Genomic DNA, 20,643 nt, shown 5'->3' with positions numbered 1-20,643 from the left:
TTCTTGATCAAGGTAGTGGTCAATTGGGGATAACTTTCAAGGTTACAAAAGTGTCACATTTTGAATGCTCTAGAAATGCTAGGCAAAGAGTAAGAACTGCAACACAACTTTAATAAAATACTATATCTGAAGCATTTTTTTATGTCTATTGGGAACAAAAGATATCATTGTCAAGAATTATAGAAATTGTCAATGATTGCAAGTACTATTAACAGCAAGACAAAACATTCGTGTGGATTGGGTTTACATTTTGAAGAACAACTCCATGCCTTGAATGAAATGGAAAGATTAGTTTTTGGAAATGAATATAATTGGTAAATCTTATCAGCTTCCACTTCAAAAGGGAATGTTGATCTCAATTAGGTGTATGAGAGCATTGAAATGCATGAAAAATTAAGGACTGATCTTTATTTGAACTACAAACTTAGATCAAGAGTATCCTGAGAATATTTTCTCTCGAATTCGTACCCTCACAGGAAGTATTGAGCACCCGTCTCCGGTTGAGGCTTTTAGAAGATTAAAAGTTATCATGATTGACAAAAATAATAACTTAAAAACTCAGCAATTGAGGAAGAAGCTAATGAAAATGATCAAACAGCTTTGAGAGATGATATCCAAATTGTTACAAAATCTTTGACTCATGACTTCTCTATGTGTACAATTAATCAGTCTAATGAATCGCGTGAAGAAATATTAGATGGAATTGAAGGTTAGGAAGTTTCGGAACATTCTGAAAATTTAGAGACTTTTGGCATTCACAAAGACGTCAATAGAACAGAAATACTTCCACAAGAATGTTTCAAAGCTTCCAGAATTCAAATCTTTATATCCACATCTTGGACAGAAAACAAGTGAAAATACCATTATGCGCAAACATCTAGTTATTGGACTATGTTTGTTTCTCGGGGAGGCCTTACCAAGAATTATTGAAATTTTGCCAATAATTAGAATATAAATTATATGAATTTCACAGTATTCATGAGGACGGCATTGACAAACAGCAAAAGTTTTTAAAAGGCTCTCTGATCTTCTTGTTGAACTTTATCCTAGTTGGCCTAAGGAATTGATTGTTTCTTTTGTAAAAACTAGGATAAAAATAAGAGTAAAATACTTAAATCCCAAACTTAAACTAAAAAATGCAAGTATGAATTTTGGAAGATTGAAACGAATTGTCCAATTAACGAATTAGTAATTACAAATATATTTAATTCATGAATAGTACAAAAAAATGATTTTAATGAGTGAAGGATTGTGTTTAAATATTATTGATTAAGTATATTTATTTTAAATTTTCTTTTCTGACCTATTCTTCATTAAAATCAGCTTTCAATTCATTTAAAAAAAAGGTTTTTTGTTGGAGGGAAAAATTTACACCAATAGTATTGTCTAATGAGAAAATAAAATACTATATTATGTATTAATACAATTTGTTTTATCAAATTTCCTCCTTTATGACGTCATCAAATAACCAGTATAGTTGTAAACAAAAGCAAAGAAATCTCTTATCGACACATCTAATATATGATCTAAATCACATGGTATTTTATGAAACTCTTTCATTTTTTTTTTGAATGATATTTGAAATCCTACGAAATTGTATTTGAGCAAAAATGATAAATTTACTTCATGTGTCCAACTCAAAATCGAAGTAAATATATGTTAAAAGGGTTTCTAAAGTAAAATTTAAAAAAACATTTTATCGCACTAATAATTTAAAATGAGAAATTTTCCTTTCAAAAATAATGTGTCAACTTCATATCGGGTTTGTACAAGACTATGTAGTAAGTTTAATACCAATAATATGAAATATTATATCCTTCATTGATATTTGACCATGTAATTAATTCACAACGATAATTATGTAATTATATGTTATTTGCCTAACAAAAAGGGTTATAAAACTTCCTTCAAACAATATCGATTACTCATATGCCTAATTCTTGAGTTGAATGGATTTTGAATTAAAAAAAGTTTTATTCAAATAATATTCCCCACGTTATTGTTGCATTGATAATTTAATTAGTTTTTTGGGATAAAGGAAGTTCTAATATTTGATGCTGAAATTTTAAAAAAAATGGAAACATCTTACTCACGATATTAATTTCATACATACACATTCATGAGATTAAAAAGATCAAAATAATATAATTTTTAGTAAATAGGTAAATTTGATTATCATGAAGTAATAACCATGACTGAGGAGTGAACCGAAAGTATCAAGTATTCACACAGGAATTCAAATGAATTTGGAGCATGGAGAATATGTATATTTATTAATGATTTGGAGTAGCAAAATTTCAAATAGCTGAATTCGGAGCCGGGATATCTAAATATTATAAATCAACGTCTGGAAGCTATAGAAATCAGTCCTTATGAACCGACTATATTCACAGTTAATATTGTTAATAATATCTTTAGACAATTGGAAGTTGTAAACACAATGGGAATGTCTGTCCATTTTGAACAAACCACGCCAACATTGAAACCAAAAAGGAAATATTAATGCATTTTAAATAATATTAAAATTTAAATATAAAATAGATATTTTCATACTCAGTCGAATGTATAAATATATTTTACTATCTTGAAAAATTTGGAATTGACTATGTCTAACTATGATGAGTCTTATAATGACTCATCAAGCTTTCTAATTCTGTAAAAGAAATAAAGCAGGAACCACAATGAAATTTTTTAATCTTCTCATGAACAGTTTCAATATGGCTCTTCAAGTGTCCGGATTGTGTAAAAGAACTGGAGCAGTCACTGCAAGGGATTTTTTTAATCTTCTCATGAACACCTTCAATGTGCTTCTTCAAGCTTCCAGAGTGTCCAAAAGTACTAGAGCAGTACATACATTGGTATTTTTTTATTTTCTCATGAACTGTTTCAATATGCTTCTTCAAGTTTCCAGATAATGTAAAAGAACTAGAGCAGTCACTACACTGAAATTTTTTTATCTTCTCATGAACACCTTCAATATGCCTCTTCAAGCTTCCAGAGTGTGCAAAAAAACTAGAGCAGAAACTACATTGGTATTTTTTTATCTTTTCATGAACTGTTTCAATATGCTTCTTCAAGTTTCCAGAGAATGTAAAAGAACTAGAGCAATCACAACAATGGAATTTTTTTATCTTCTCATGAACACCTTCAATATGCTTGTTCAAACCTCCAGAGCTTGTAAAAGAACTAGAACACTCACTACATTTGAATTTTTTAATCCTCTCATGTATACATTCAATATGTTTCCTCAAGCTTCCAGATTGTGTAAAAGAACTAGAGCAGTAACTACATAGGTATTTTTTAATTTTCTCATGGACACATTCAATATGAATCTTTAAGCTTTTAGATGTTGTAAAATAATTAGAGCAGTAACTACATTGGAATTTTTTTATCTTCTCATGTACACATTCAATATGCGTTTTCAAGTGTCCAGATTGTGTAAAAGAGCTAGAACAGTCACTACATGGGAATTTTTTTATTTTCTCATGGACAAAATCAATATGCTTCTTCAAGCTTCCGGAGTGTGCAAAAGAACTAGAGCAGTAACTACATTGGTATTTTTTTATCTTCTCGTGAACACCTTCAATATGCGTCTTCAAGTGTCCAGGTCGTGTAAAAGAACTAGAGCAGTCATTACATTGGAATTTTTTAATTTCTCCATGAACACTTTCAATATGCGCCTTCAAGTGTCCGGATTGTGTAAAGGAACTAGAGAAGTAACTATTTTTTTTAATTTTCTCATGGACACCTTCAATATGCTTCTTCAAGCTTCCAGAGTGTGCAAAAGAACTAGAGCAGTAACTACACTGGTATTTTTTAATCTTCTCATGAACTGTTTCAATATGCTTCTTCAAGTTTCCAGAGTATGAAAAAGAACTAGAACAGTAACAACATTGGAATTTTTTAATCTTCTCGTGAACAGCTTCAATATGCTTCTTCAAGTCTCCAGATTGTGTAAAAGAACTAGAGCAGTCACTACATCGGTATTTTTTTATCTTCTCATGAATACCTTCAATATGCTTTTTCAAGTTTCCAGATTGTGCAAAAGAACTGGAGCAGAAACTACATTTGTATTGTTTAATTTTCTCATGGACACCTTTAATATGCTTCTTCAAGTCTCCAGAGTATGAAGAAGAACTGGAACTCATTTGAAATTATAATAATTAATAGCACTGTTCTAATAACGTGAAACGAGTACCACAATACAAAGATACATAATGACGAGGTAGGTAGGTTATAAATATCAAAAACAAATTAATTAAGGACTTCAAATTGGTTCCTTCAATGTATGAGTGTAGAAATTTTGTTCACACCAAAACCACTTTTATTTGTTGGATAAGGACTAAGTTTTTCTAACTTTTTCTAAAAAAAATTTATCATACCTTCTGAAAAAGTGACGTCACTTAGTCGTTAGAAATTTATGTTTATATTGCTAGGTAGATACAATATGTTCATTAGAACATATTAATTCTATATGGAGGAGCACAAACTCTAATCACGCAACCTGCTGTATTAAAAAACATTATTTTTGATTAGAAATTCAACTTGGTCAGGGTTAAATTTTCTCAAGGTTATATAGGTTATTACTTATTACCTATATAATAACTGGATATTGGATACTCAATAGGCAAGGAAAGGGAGAGTCAAACGTCAGCTGATATTTTATGTTATATCTAAGATACTTAGAGTCTCTAAGTATCTTGATTATATCAAGCTATGTAATAAAAAAATCAAGTAGTATTAGTATTTAATGTTGTAGTCAAAAGCTCTTTTCATGGTTATTATTAAAGATTCATTAAACGTCATCCTTGAATGTTCTTTCAAATAGAAGAGTTATGCTTGTATCTCAGGTCTAACAATGATTAGATATACTTTTTAAGCACTACCGAATGCGCAATGTAAGGATGGGTTTGATGTTCTCTAATTATATTTGGTATTACGAGTAATAAGGAAATTTGGAGTGAGGCTTGAAGTATTCAAAATGTATCATTGTCCATATTTGCAGTAAAGCACAAATTCAAACTTATTAATGGAATTAATATTTGTCATAGAAACTGTATATAGTAGTGATTCGTGCGTTATAACTTATAGGCATTAACGACACTAAAGGATTCTTAACAAGAAAAGGGTTTACTTAAAGTAGGAGGTGACTTTAGGAAGATTGAACACTAAGAGTTTCAATGAAAGATTTTTTGGTGTATAATATATTTTTCGTACAATATATTTTGTCTTACATAATTTTACAAAATATAATATGTATTTTTATATAGTTATTTGTACGGAAATTATATATCCATAATATATAAGACATCCCTTAGGATGATTTTTATTCTAGGGGCTCACACATTACAATTGCGTCATTCATAATATGATACTCAACTTCTTCCTCGCGAAGTAAAAGTATTTCGACCAAATCTATGACTATTTCTCCCTTAGACTTAGATTGTCGTCACAGATTTTTCTTTATCTAAATGGTTTTACGTCCCCATGTATTTGATGAACATCTACAGACACATGCAAAAATTATTATAGTTAGTATTTAATTTACACACATTCTATTTACGATTTGTTATATCCACCTTGTATATTGATATTCGTAACCAAAGTTTTATATTATGGCAATTAATATTTAATACTATTTGTATCATATAATAAATTATAACTGACATTAAGACATTTTCTTGATAATATTATTTTGATTAAATAGTACCACGTAAAGCTTCTATATGTAGTAAATTTTCAAATAAGTTCTAATGTTAAAAAAATCAACATTGAGATATCTTATAAGTATGTTCGAAATTACCCATCGGCCATCAAGTATGGTTTATGAATAAAGGGTTGTTTATGTCCGAAAGAAAACAGAGGCACCAGATAGTTGAAGTTGTATTTGCGGGCGCGCTTGCGCCAAACACGATTCACACAACCAAGGACTCTTGTAAGCGAGTCCTTCCCACAACCCTGCTAGTAAGTAAACAAAAACTAAAGGACTCTAGCGAAAGAGCGGTTCAAGGGAAAAATAAACAATTCAATCTAAAAACAAAAAAGATTATGTTCCTAACACCGACCTATAGTATTGTGCTATTTTTGTGACGTAGTCACCCGTATTCTTCTCTTTCTATGTGGGGGAAGACGGCAGTTCAAACTGTTTGCGTGCCTGGAGGAACATGTTCCAGCTTCTAATTTTAAGCCAATCAGAATTGAGAACTACTAAATCTTACCTTACTCGCCTGAAGTATCTAATCTTTGCCTAGAGTCCTTTAACAAAAACTTTCAATATGAATTATGTTCAGGACTCACGCAACCTCGATCAAAGAATATAGAACATAAATACCCTTCATAGATGATTAGGGGTATGTATTTTTGTTTTAAAATATATTTTATAATTTTTTAGGGCATACATATGATTCCGATTCCATGAACTATTGGTTTAGTTCATAGTTTATGGTAATGGTTCATTTTAAAGAAAAATACATAACCCTGTCCGAAACAATGACTTGTATTAAATTTTATATGATGAATTTTAGTGAAAAGACGTATGAACAATTAACAGCACAAGAGATGAAAAAGTGCATGTACAATTTTAGAAGAATCAGAATTTGAGATAAGAAAAACCCTTCTTGATTGATATACATGACGCCTCTTTCCCTTATAGTCTCTTTAATATTAATTAAAAATATGTAAAATAAGAGATTTATATAGTAGACCTAGTTGCATGTCTACTATTATTATAAGACTATAACATAAATTAATGATCTTTCATTAGGATCCTGCAAAAGTATTAAAGATCCTCTAGATCTATGATACAAATTCTCAGATTCCTCATAAACCTAAATAATAAATTAGTACTACTATTAAAATACTTAATGAAAAAAGCATATATTTTCCTTGTGGGAGTTTCCTCACTCTCTTTCAATTTCATGACCCGTTTCTTGAATCGTTTCTTACTGCATTTTTATTTGTATACGATAGCCAAAATTTCTTATTAGAAATGAAATATTAATCACCGTATTGAACCCATCATTCAGAATGGAGGGGACATATTGAATAAAAAGTGTAGAAAATTGTTGAATTACCAACTTTTGCGTTAAAAGTTTGCCATCAAAAATGACACTGAATAAAAATTGCTTTTAAAATTTCCTAATTTTTGGTGTATATATATAGTCCCAGGTTGAAAATGCCGACTTTTGTGGCCTATAATTGTATCTCCAGAGGGGAAACTTATACAAAATCTTCCAAATATTGGAACAATTCTCCGATAAATCGTCTACGTTTATTCTTTTCTTGTATTTTATTGATGTTCTGAAACGGGGTTTTGGTTAATTGGTATGATTGACTTATTGGAATAACTACTAGATAATTTTGGGCCTTATTTCTGTTTCTTTTTGGAAGAAAGGTTTTGTGATATACTAAAGATAATAACGTGGAAACGGAGCAGAAGTGTAAAATAACTAATTGCTTCGTTTATTCATCAAAAAGAATAGATTACGAAATATCCATGACGTAGCAAGTAAGAAGAGGGAATCCACAGCTGACAACAAAATAAATAGGGTATTTTTGTTTAAGCGAGGTACCGCCGTGCTTTGTTTTCGTATGTTTTGTTCAACTATCAATTTTCACTTGTCTGCTGTCGCGGCGTCAAAGGATTTCGCTTGTTATTGCCCAGTATCGTCACTTTATGTATTTTATCTCTATGGTCCCATTACAACACTTGTTGCAATAGACGCATTTGTACTAAGGTTTACGTATCCCAAATTTATTTTCAATGAGGGAATTTTGATAAAAATATATCAACTGATAACACAAGATGATTCAAATGCCATAATTTACCCTAAAAATAATGACTCCATTATTTAAAATATATTGCTCTTCTACAAAAAAAAAAAAAAAAAAAAAAAAAAAAGGATTTCTGCACATCAAAGTCATTTTTTATCTAATATTTCGAAAAAGAATTGACAAAAATAATATATTATTGCTCACAATAAACTACGTTATACAATAAAATTTTCATAACGCAACTTATATTCATATATTTAACATTACATATTCATATTAACAATTATTAATAAACAAAAGTTACTTACTTTAGTAAATAGTATATTGACTTGAAACAAATCACACTTATTTTCACAAGGAAAGGCTCTAGATAACTACATTATATAATAAGTTACCTACCCACCAAAGAGTTTGATATCTTATCATTAATGAAGTAATAATCAAAACAAGCCAAATTTATTTATAAGAACCCCACAATTACGACATTTTATTTTTAAATCTTCTGATAGCAATGCATATGTCAATAATGAACTAATTGTAATGACCTCAAAATACTTTTCAAAATTTCCTCCAGAATAAAATAATAGTACACTAAAGTACTTTGTTAAGTACATTGGATATTGTGCATGATAGTGCGTTTAAATTATATTTTTTTCAAACAAATTTCATAATTTAAATTTAACTTATTTTTTCAAATTTTTCAAATTTTTCTTCTGAAAATTTAATATTTGAATTTTTTTCCAAAAAATATAATTTTCTATAAATATCTATGATTTTTTGAAATTTTATTCAAAAAGTTTGATATTTGAACTATTTTTCCGAGAAAAATAATTTTTTTGTTAACGGCTAACGATTTTTGAATTTAAACTCCCTGCAGTATCATTGATAAATAATTGATATGATGAAAATTTCAAGTTATAATAATATGTAGTCTCTTGATTGGAATTAGGAATTAGCCTTGTGTGTAACTACAACTTTAAAGTGGGGTGGGCAAAGATATGAGATAAGAAACAGAACCAGTTTTTTATGGCCAGTCGTGTCCGTAGGGTGTAGGCTGGAGTGGCTATAGTCCCCCAAATTAAGGAATGTTTGCTTTTTACTAGAATTTTATTTAGTCAATCGGGTAAATTATGCAAGGGAGCATAAAATTGATTATCTGAAATTGTATGTGAATAGCTATGGATTTTGTAAACTTAAGGAGAGCAGCTCAGGTGTCCAGACGCTTAATTAGATCAGCTACAATCAGCTCTTACGAGGGGGAGTTGGAAATGAACAAGGAAATACGTTAGAATAACTCCAATATCGATCCTCAATTTTACTCAGAAGTGCAACAAAGACTTACAATTATGACACTGCGACAAATTCTTAGGGTTACTCTCCGTCACATGCAAATGTTCAATCCAGTTCCATATATATTCATGATAGAGTCTGTCAAAAAAGTACCAGGAATTGTTAAATAAAACATAAATTTCACATTTAATCATTAAAATTTATTTTGTTGCCTTCAAAGTAATCTCTATTGGATACAATACGCTTATGCTAAAGTGTTTTTCAGTCCTCGAAACATTTTTTATAGGCACTTTTAGGAATGACCTTTAGCTCCTTTCACAAATTTAGTTTTATGGATTTAATAGAATAAAAACGGGTTCTACAGATTGGCAATTTTTAATTTGAGGAACAAGAAAAAGTCACACGGACCTAAATCAGGTGAATGTGGAGGTGGAGCTATTGTATTTAGTGCGTGTTGGCTTTGATTTAGCTCACAAACGTGGCTTTATAAACGTGGTCGTATAAAATCCACGAGTTGTTCTTTCATAATTATGTGCCTTTTTACGAATTTTCTCACACGAACGCCTTAGTACGCCTAAATAGTACTCTTTATTGATCGCCTTTCCTTTTGGAACGAATTCATGATCCCCCAGACTGTAGATATCAAAGAAAATAATGAGCATCAACTTGACTGTTGAGCGACTTTGGCATGGTTTTTTCGAATTTGGCTCGTTTTTCTCCCTCCATTTTGATAATTATTGGCTTCTTTGCATGACATACTCGTAGACCCACTTCTCATCACCAGTTATAAAATTTTGTACACAACACAAAATTTAAGCTAAATTATTTTTTTAATAATTTCTTTCAATGTAAAAATCGTGAAACACTAGTGAGGTAGAATGACTTATCCAGCTATTAAAAGCAAATTTGTTTACAGATCGCGTTCAAACTTAGCATCATAATGAGAGACAGTTCTGCCGACCTAGAAAAAAATGTTTTTTAAAACCCTTCAGCGTGGGCAATTTAAATTAACAATTTCTGTACTTTTGTGACATAATGTATGTTTCATGTAGTGAATAAGGAAGTTAACTCCTCAGAAATTAAATAATAATGACAACAATTTATGAAAAGAATATTAACTCCAGAGTTTGCTGACTCAAAAAAACAACAAAAACAAATAGCGAATTTAAAAATTCACCCGATTTTCATCACTAGTCTGGAGACTTGCTAGGTCACTCCATGGTTTTAATGTGTTTCTTTTGGAGTAACTCCTTTGTAGCCATAAGCGAATGTTTTGGTTCATTGTCATGTTGGAAGACATATTACACGACTCATTTTCAGTGCCCTATCGTAAATAAAGGAAGTTGTCTCCCAAGATTTCCAGGTTACATAATGTTCCCGTCTATCCTCCCTTCCATGCAGTAAAGTCTTCATTTCCCCCCATGCAGAGAGTAGATTCCCACACCTAAACCATAATTTTTCCACTCATGCTTGACAATGGGGACGGTATTTCGGGTTATACCGCTGACGACGGAATATATTTCTAAGTGGGGATGGGGGGAAGCAAATTATATAATTGATATGTCATCAGGGAAGCCCACAAAAGCTTTTTAGAGTTATAATTTTCTGGAAAAGACTAAATTTGAACGAATAGCCTTTGAAATTAAATTATTATTTTTTGAAATTTTTTATAACAGAGGTCATTTATAAAATTCTGATAACTATAAAATTCTGTTTAAGTGGGAGGCCAATGGACCCTATGGTTCCGGCACACTGGGTTATACTTACCATTTTTCTTCCTCCAAACTCTTTTTTGTTCATATAATGTCTATCACTGTGAAAATAAATCTACCATTAAAATTATAGACCGTTATTAGTATAAAAAAGCGTCAAAGACCGTTGATCATTACTATAACGACATCATAATTGATTTGGACTGTCATAAACCTCCAAAAATATATGAACTCGAAACGAAGCCATATAAAAAGATATCAGAGACAAAGTATATAAGGCCGAGGATGGCAAGCTGAGGTGGAGGAGGCCCAGGAGAATGGATTTGGATATGGGAGTTGAGGAAAGGATGAAAAGAAGAAAAGTATTTTCGTGCTGTGGAAAATTAGTGGGCCATTTTCCTTTACCCGGTTGGATAAGAATATCCTCAAGTGTTGTGACGAGAGTGCAGAGAGGGCCCATGGAACGAGGAGATATTTAGAGCCACCATTGAAATGTTTCAGTATATTAATAAAAAAATGCGAGTCTTAGATCCCGTGGAATATGGAGGGTGGACATTAGTGGGACATTTGAAGCGTGGTGTGTTATAAGTTCGATAGCCCATGGTGAGAAAATTGAGGCTGGGAGAGTTGTGAAATCGTGCAAGAGTGTAATTCAATTGACCCCGGACAAAAGAGGAACGTGGGTGCGTCATTATCAGTGGAAAAAGACTGGCAAAGAGTTTCCGTCGACGTTTACTCATGTCAGATACAATAAGTTCTTAACCATCGTAGATTGTTGGGCAAGTAGATTCGCTATATGGAGAGCGTTGGGAAGCAAAAATGAAGTGGAAGTGCCCCAAAGAATAGGTGAAGTTTTCAATCAGAAGAAACTCTTGAAGAAATTGTTTGTGATAACGAAAATACAATATTACATTTAGATGCACATACAAACCTTCAGGTGGAATTGTGAAGAGTAATCACAGAACTATCAAAGCCATGGGCGTAAGAAGTGGAACATCCATCTACTACTGCGTATATTGGTATAACAGTACCCCGGAGCAAAGACAGTGTGTAATCCCAAGCAAGAAAATGAGGGGTGTTCCGCGGTGTGTTGGATACCTAAGGAGAAGGAAGGGTTTAGAGTCAGACTGTATAGCAACATCCAGAGAGAATCAAGCGAGCCCTAGCAACAGGAGAACGTCAGGAGCAAAGAAGAGGCCTAATAGGTTCGGTGACTTTTTGACTGATATGAGAGATATGGATATCATATCGACGCAAAAGTGCATCGAAATTGTCAGAGGATGCCTCAAAAATAATATTAGTCTTGTTTTCTTTTGAATTAATTAATTACCCCCAAAATAAAATTAGTGTATTCAAACATACCGTGTCAGGAGGATTCGCCTGGAACATTGTTGCCTTAAACGTAGCTGCCTTGTAACGCTTTCACCTTGCAACGTTTTTGCTTTGAGCCTTTTTTGTCTTGGATAATAATAGAGCGGGAACAATGCTTCTTCTTAATTATTTATTTTTTAGTTGCTTTTTTACTGTTGTATTCCAGCTTTGAGAAATTAGAAACAAAAAGGTACACAAGATAGATAATTTCGATCGTTAATACGTAGGTTTCAAAGTATATTGGAAGGAATCATGGAATGCTACTGCTACGGTCCATTGCGAAGAATAATTGGTATTCATATGCAGTCCATTTCTTTATCAAAATGCCATGCAGAGATACTCTACTTACATCAAGGATTGTACTAGAGTTATATATCAAGATGGGGACCTCGTTCGTGGAAGTCTACATGTATATGTGAAAATATAAATATATGATAAAATTTCTAAGGAACTTAAGCAAATGATGCAATTGATCTGCTAATCTTCCTGAGGCATCAAGAGAATCCCCCACAGGATGCTGGAACCGGAGATAGCTTTGATGGGCAATAATTTATAAACTTATTTCGGACAATATCATCATTCATCAAAGTTCCTTTCCTCAAGAGATACAGAAGGATAAAGTCATCAATTTCCATCTCACTAAGTTCCTTCAAATAGAGAGAGGGAAACTAAACTTAAGACCAAAACTGGGATCTGTAGTTATATAATAATAATTATATTTATTACTAAATCGCTATAAGCTATCTCATTTAGTCTTTAATATTTTAGATGGATTGCAGATATAACACCGAAAATCTTGTTAATTATTGATGCATTAAGTTAGATTTATTCTTTAGTTAAGTGCACTAATCTAGAACTTACGATATTTCCACGCAACGTTATTACCCCAACCTTTATACCACAATCATTTAATAATGGACCCAAAAGTTTCACAAGACGAAAGCGTTACAAGGCAGACACGTTCAAGGCGAATCTTCCTTGAACCTAACCATACACCCCTCGTAGCACTCTAGCATAATTGATTCTGGAAATATTTACGTTTAAAGAATTTCAAATTAGCAGAACATTACTTGATGAATGATTAGTAGCTTTTTGTTCCATCTCGACAACTGTCGAAAAATGAAAACAAACAAAAGTTTATTTTATTAGTCACTTATCCTCTTACAAGAGCAGGGGAAAAAAACTCGTACGTGATGAAAACCGTGTGTATTTTGGCATGTTTAAAAGATAATAAACGGAAAATAAAAATGGTAAGACTGACAACTTGATGAATGTTTTGGAGGAGAGCAGCTTAGCTGTCATGACGTTTCATTAGATCAGATACAATCAGCTGTGACAAGAGAGAAGGAAATAAACAAGGACATTTGATAGAATTACTCTGATGTCAACCTTCAATTCTACCCTGAGTCCAAGAAGGACTTACAATTATAATTCTGCAGCAAAACCTCGGGGTTACTCTACGTCTTTTATGAGCACATATGAATGTTCTATCAGGTTTTGAAAGAATTGAATGTATCAGAAAAATAAAATTCGCTACTTAAAGTTAAATAATAATGACAACAGCTGAAGAAAAGAAAATGCATACTTTAGATTACCAAATCCAGAGAAGCGTCTCAGCTAAAAAATACAGACGATTTATACTCATACGAGATCGGGATGAGGTCAAAGTTTGTTGCAATTGCAGTCCACGCCTCTGTGCTATATTAAGATTTAAATATTTTATTTGTTTTTTTAAACAATATTTTACAAGTATTCTTTAGTACATAATTTTTTATAGGTAATAGAAAAAATAAGAGATAGTTATCAATAAATATAAAAATGTAAAAAATTTATATGAAGGAAAGGTGATGACTAAATCTCTACCAAAAACAGTTGAAATAATTATTATTTAACGGAATGGATATGTATTAATACAATAATATAATATAGCTTTTAGAATTTATCCTAGATTTTTAAGTATAAAATTATAAAATATCCATTATATTAAATACATTTAATTTATAATCTAATAAAACAAAGAATACATTTATAATATAAATGATATAAATATTATCAAAATTTCCTAATTCGTTACGTAGTACATACAAATGATTTGAATGTGCATAGGTATATAAAAAGATAGATTTCATAAAAATCATTTTGTTAAAATGAATTTAACTACACTAAAAGTTTCAATAGATAAACATTCAATACCCTATTATACATGAATTATTATTTTTGTTTTAAATATTTGCTTTTAGGTCTAATTTTCATAGTTATGGGGTAATCTTATCGCACGCAAAATTGACCAAATTGGGATTTATTTTGTATTATAAAAGTTCAAACACTTAACCGTTCTAATGGTCAAAAAGAGCCTCTTTCAAAAGTACAAAAAGGATTAATTCAAATCGCCAATTGAATCTTACAAAATCATGTATTTTAATCAGTAGGGGAAAGATATCAGTCTTTAAGATTAGTTTTTATAAGAAAAAAAAAAAAATCCGAAACCTTGTCTGGATAGTTTTTAACGATGAACGTTTAATATCCTTTACTTTTTGATTTCATATATATCTTTGTGACTATCAATAAAAAAGTATATGTTGGAGAGAAGACCAAAGATGGAAAAAATGTCTAAATTCTCGTGAGTGTAAATGCAGTTTACCTCATAAATATACACTTAGACGTGTACACATACGATAGACGTGGTAACTCGGCCTTAAATAAAGAAGAAAAGTATATGTTGGTAACTTTGATAGACGACATATCTACTAAAAAATATCACTAAATAAAGTATAGTGCTTGAGAATATGTTTGAATTTTCAAAATAGGGAGAAATACTTATTAAAAGCACAAGTATCTTTCAGATTACAAGGCTTTACTTTTTTTTTAAATTGGGGCTCACGAATCTTTCGACGAGTCTCACATCTCTAGTAATCTTACAATAAATCTGTTATCGAATGTAATTTTTCCTACATAATTTGATCACAATTCATATTACCCAACTGAGTAAAGACAAATAAAAAATTGATTCCTTTCGTGCGAATCCTCTAAAAATATCAGGAACAAGTAAATTTAAAACTGTTAATATAAAAAAAAAAAAAAAATAGAATTCTGTGAATTTTCAGCAAATTTTTTTGATGGTGGGGTAAAGATGGAAAATTATACAAAAAATATATAATAATCGAGCATGTTCATCAAATCGGGTATTACAAAAAATAATTATTTTTTAAAGTACAAAATAAATTAATATTCAATACAAAATATAGACCATTTTTATAATTATTAAAAGAAAAAATCAAATATATAGAAATACTTTTGTAATAAATATTTTTTTTAAAGTTTCCATATATTTTTTTCATTAACAAACAGATATTGAAAGTTGACTAAAAAAGTGTTTAGGGTTGATTCCTAACCTTTGCTTTTAAACATTCACTTTTATTTTACTATTTTTAGTGTTTTATGTTTTATAATCGTCATTTTACTATTTTTTTAAACTTTTTGTTTTTTTAATAGAAATTTTAATTTCTATTGGAGAGTTAATTTTACTTCCATATTAAAGGTACATAGAGTCATCCATAGGTTTTAACTATCACAAACATAATAAACCAGGTAAAATAATAATAATAAATATTAATCATCAAACATTTTCAGGGGTCCTTTACTCAAATTATATTCGAGTGAGCGGATTACTTAAAAAAAACAAAAATGATTCAGAACATTGAGCATAAAAATAGATAATAAAAGTAGAACAAAATTGTGCCAATTTAAATCAGTATTGCAAGAGTATATTATGAGGATCATCCCTTGAAATAATTGACAACACATTCATCACCTATTCAGTGGAATATGGAATATTGGAGGAGGGAACGATAATCTTTGGAATTAGCAAGGGAGGAAAAAAAATATTTATATATATTACTGATTAGACTTCGATTGTAAAAAAAAGTAGCACAGATCAAAGTCCTATTAGTTACGTAATTCAATACTAATAATTATCATTTTCTTCAATAAAAATATGAATGTTTAACGTTTTGGCACAAAAAAGTCTCTGTGTTAAAATTTTAAATCACTTATTAGTTTAAGCAAACAATGATATAATATTTTCTGCATTAAAACTAATAATAAAGATGGAATTTGAAAATATCATCATTGCTCTTAGATATTTGTAGGATAAGTAATAATTATAACAAATATTAAAAAAAAAAAAAAAAAAAAAATGGCAGTGTTTTTAAGATAGTCGACAACACGATTCAAGATTCAAAATACAAATGTAACTGTGAAATTAAGATAAACATATTCAGTCAGGTTCTGGTAAAAATATGAGATTTCGATTCATAACTTTTAGATGATCATCTTTCTTTGTTTGTGGCGGTTATATATGTATATTAAGATCATGATTCACTGATCTAATTAAGTCAGCCAATAATAAGATCTACAATGCTTCAAGTAAATATGCTTATTATAAAGTTAAATACTTTTAAAAAAATATTGTGATTTAACATTGGACTTTGGATTAGACTTATGTATAATATAAAAAGAATTTGTAAAATGTTCACCTGAAGTTATGCACACGTAGGGAATTATAATAAATACAAAATTTGAGCCATAGTAATTGTTTTAAATATCAGGATATGTTGCATGAAGGTAGGTCATCTATGAATTTAACTATAAAATTGAAGAAAATCATCATCTCTTACTAATGAGGGATGATTTATAATTTAGCTAACAAGAGGTAATGACTTTTAGGTAAATATCATGCTACTTCCATTTTAGTAGGTGGTGAGGAACTTGATGCCGGTTTATCAAAAAAACCTTCGTCATCGTCGCAACTTTTTGGACTCCTTGCATCACATCCGCTACCACTACTACTAATTGACTCGTCTGCGCTTCCATCAGTATCTAAAACGTCTTCTTCATCAGAAGAACTTTTTTTGGACTTTTCATTAGTACCTTTCTTTTTACATGTGCCACATGGATTAAGAAATCGGGGATCAATAACAACCTCTCCATAAGGTCCACGGAATATCGTTCCACAACAAACACTTTGCCTGATTAAATAACAAATACAAATTTCAATGAAATTAACTCAATAAGATAATAATAACTACCAACCTTTTCCAAATGCTCATGTCCAAAAAATCAGATACTGAGGGGGAATCCTTTCCAAGATCTGGTGAAGTGTTTGGTTGAATGTGTCTTATATCAAGAGTACTTTTCCTTGAAGAAGAAAAACGCTGCTTTTTGACTATAGATGTCAACACGGATTTCGTATCTAACACACTCTCTTTGTTCAGTTGATTTGATTCCTTTGCTTTTTGCTTAAGTCTACTCGCTCTAGCTTTCGATAAGGACTTAATTCCAGGCCCACTCCTTGCATCAACAACATGATTCCAATGACGCGTTGATCCGGCTGGGAGTTTAAGGTAACGTTTGACTAGAAGGACACAAGCATTGCAAATCTCACCAAATCGTTTTTCTTCCAGGTTGAAACAGGTTTGGAAAACTGATTCATACTTTTTACTATCCGTGAATCTTGAACTAAGAAAAAATAGAAAAGAAACAGATATATATTTATTGATATATATATTTTTTAGACAAACAAGCAAAACCTCTTACCTACTAGACTTGGCCCTGCAGATGCAACATCCACTTATTGATCGGAATACTTTTGGTTTATGAAACGCAAACATTTTTGATCATAAAGTAAATAATTAAAACCTAATAAAAACAAAATAGAAAATTCCTAATTAATAAAGGATTACACAAATAGAATGCTTTTAAATAATGTCTTTTAAAAAATCGACTTGTTGGTCCCATTGGTTACATTTGTTTAGAACCTCAGACGGGCAAAATGTTGCTCCATTTAAAAAGGAAAGCCTTGACCTAGTTTTACAATATATATTTTCAGTTGCACCAAAATTCAAAATAATGTTGTTATTAACTAAGAGTTATTGTACATCGTACAACCTTGGCAACATTAAATATATTTATGAAGCCTCATTTGTATACATATATATAAACAAATTATATCGAAATGTAGACATTGAATGCTATTTTGGCCAATGGTAAGAGGGAGGCACGAATGAATGGATTGAGAGCTTTCTCATTTCCCCCTTCTTTGATTGTATATCTCTGTTGCTTTAAGATGAGGCCCCACGTTTTGTGAACAAAGAAATTAGACTAAAAATATTATGAGAAATAGGCAATAGGATCTTGAGAAGAAAGGTGCAACCTTGAACAAAAAAATTTGTCGACCTATTAAGACTCTTAACATTGACACAGATAATTAATAAACAATAATATATGAAGTAAATAGATTGTTCTGATACTTTGAAATAAAAACATAAGCAAGTACACGTGCACTGAATCAAAAATCTAAACTCAGGATCCAATAAAAATATATTTGAATATAATAAAAAAGAAATGTAATTACTTAGTAAATTATATCTATAATGATTATCGTTAATATTGAAAATAAGGAGTATGTCACTCACTCTACGAAGCATGGAACTACTTTCAACTCAAATATTAAAAAGTTAACTAACTAAACACGTGTAAACGTTTGTGTAATACCTCCCCCCCCCCTCCTTTTCACAGGTTAAAAATGCTTCTGTCATAAAATTTGCTACACTCGTAAGATATTATAGGAATAAATACCCGAGATTTGCAGGAAATTTATTGTAATTTACATTTAAAAAAAGTCAATCATTATTTATTTGATAACTCCAATTACTATAATAAAATCCCATTCTCTGATTAATAGTTGAACACATCATCAAGGATGATAATCTTGATTATAACTTAGCAAATAACAGATAGAATAATACGTTATGTCTCTTTTTTCTTATCTAGAAAAAAATATAAGAATTAAAATTTTAAAATAATACAAAAGTTGACACTTGATCACAGTTTTTGTGATGTCATAAAATTTAAATATTTTAGTATTTAAATAAAGTGTATTATTCTATCTAGCGTATAAAAAGGAAGTCAAATTCATGGGGAAGACAAAGCTGCTTATTTTTTAAGTTTTATGAATGCTGAAAAGGCAGATGGCATCACAATAAAAACAATTTTGTACACTTGAACAAAATCAAAAGGAAACTACTTGCTTTGAATTCTATAATGTCTAATAGTGAACGTCATTCTTACGGTTTTTAAATATCTATGTAGGAATTATAATTGAAATAAAATGAGTTTTAAAATAAGGTTATGATTCATTTCTATAATATACATTTATTAATAGACATTAGAAGTGAACTGTAGTCTTGTAGAAGCCTGAGAGCATTCGCCAATTTATTAAGAAATAATAAAGAATACCGGTGTGCCAAGCCTTAGTTCTTATAAATATATATATATATTATCATCTCTTCGTCTTAATTCAGTATTTTTTTTTTTTTTCATTTCCGGGAATTCTATTCTTTGAAACCTTTTTACAGCCACTATGAATTTGTGGAGCAAATCTTTAACGAGATATATAATAGCCCAACGGTCATTCAAGGCTCACGGAGGTGCTTATGCGAATATTTCAGGCGTAGAACAGCTTAATGGGTATATATATATATTATACATATTATATCCAAGGCGTTTATTCCATATTCTAAATAAAATATTAATACCTAGACCTTGAGGAAAAGAACCTTCAGATCGCTTGTCCTTGAACACCTCTTCAAAATGTTAAAGCAACTTATTAATAAATGGAATGAACTTACGGAGAGTTAATTGATTGTTGAGTATCCTCTTGGTAATTAATAGATTGTGATTGTAGAAATCCTTGCTCACAAATATATATTGGATGATGACGTTGTCCCGAAGAGTCAAGCTCCTGTTCCTTTAACGAATTTAACGTAAGTAGTACCAGGAATATTATTCTTTACATTTTCCACTTATTCGTTTTTCAGGAGGAGCGAATCAAGGCGCAAAAAAACGCTTGCCTTTTTATTCAAAGGCGTGTAAAGGCAGGATTTGGCTGGTTGGATATACAAGGCAGAAAAGGCGTTTTTATATGAGGAGGACTTCACAACCTGTCAAAATAATAATGTGTGTCGCCGTTAATTTTTGTTTCTCTTTCTTTTTTGTTTGACAGAAGTTTACTAGGAGTCTGCTTTACTACTACGACTACTATGTACTACCACTCACTTACCACCACCACTACACGTACCACCAATGAGAAGCAATATACGTCATAGCATTGTTTTTTTCTTATTAAAGAACCGTTGCAAGTTGACCACGTTTTTTGTCTGTCAAAAATATAGGTCATATTATTATTATAAGAACTAAATAATAGTTAGATTTCCTTGCGTATCAAAAAAAGAAAGTATGCTACTTGAGATTTGTGAGTTTGACACTTAGATTGATAATATATGCAGGGATAGAGCAAATAACATTATTTTAATCATTCATTTAGAATATTATTAAAGGATGAAGGCTTAGATCCATAAAAACGTACATCTGTTCCTTCACTTATTGTTAGCGCAATAGTATTAAATAATAAATAAAATGAATGAGAGGGGTATGACGT

The 20,643-nt window shown here is 30.7% G+C and overlaps 1 protein-coding gene across 5 annotated transcripts; it reads right to left on the bottom strand.

The window, feature by feature from the left end:
* Nucleotides 1-14,602: 14,602 nt before the first annotated feature.
* LOC121119734 (SIN3-HDAC complex-associated factor) lies at nt 14,603-20,054 on the bottom strand. 5 transcript variants are annotated; one of them, XR_005864833.2, is made up of 5 exons: nt 19,835-20,054; nt 17,742-17,843; nt 17,238-17,663; nt 16,719-17,173; nt 14,603-16,399 (listed from the first exon to the last, which is right to left on the bottom strand). XR_005864833.2 is itself a non-coding variant. In XM_040714492.2 (4 exons), the coding sequence occupies exons 2-4, from the start codon at nt 17,813-17,815 to the stop codon at nt 16,879-16,881; spliced, it is 795 nt and encodes a 264-aa protein (XP_040570426.1). In that variant the 5' UTR covers nt 17,816-17,843; nt 19,835-20,050; the 3' UTR covers nt 14,603-16,878. The 5 variants fall into 5 exon arrangements, 2 of the variants coding, with proteins under 2 accessions (XP_040570426.1, XP_071745781.1); XR_005864832.2 differs by having other exon boundaries at nt 14,603-16,433; nt 19,835-20,042; XR_005864831.2 differs by having other exon boundaries at nt 14,888-16,433; nt 16,682-17,173; nt 19,835-20,027.
* Nucleotides 20,055-20,643: the final 589 nt, after the last annotated feature.

The sequence above is a fragment of the Lepeophtheirus salmonis genome, chromosome 6, assembly GCF_016086655.4.
Source record: "Lepeophtheirus salmonis chromosome 6, UVic_Lsal_1.4, whole genome shotgun sequence".
NCBI classification, from domain to species: domain Eukaryota; kingdom Metazoa; phylum Arthropoda; class Copepoda; order Siphonostomatoida; family Caligidae; genus Lepeophtheirus; species Lepeophtheirus salmonis.
The sequence above is the reverse complement of the archived record's forward strand: the minus strand, read 5'-3'. Positions and strand labels throughout refer to the sequence as shown.

Bases quoted from the DNA above. Each gene is read 5' to 3' on its own strand.
- LOC121119734 (XM_040714492.2), bottom strand. From the start codon at position 17,815: ATGTTTGCGTTTCATAAACCAAAAGTATTCCGATCAATAAGTGGATGT. The intron at 17,664-17,741 runs GTAAGAGGTTTT...ATTTTTTCTTAG, and splicing joins TGCAGGGCCAAGTCTAGTAG to TTCAAGATTCACGGATAGTA. The intron at 17,174-17,237 runs GTTGGTAGTTAT...TTATTTAATCAG, and splicing joins GACATGAGCATTTGGAAAAG to GCAAAGTGTTTGTTGTGGAA.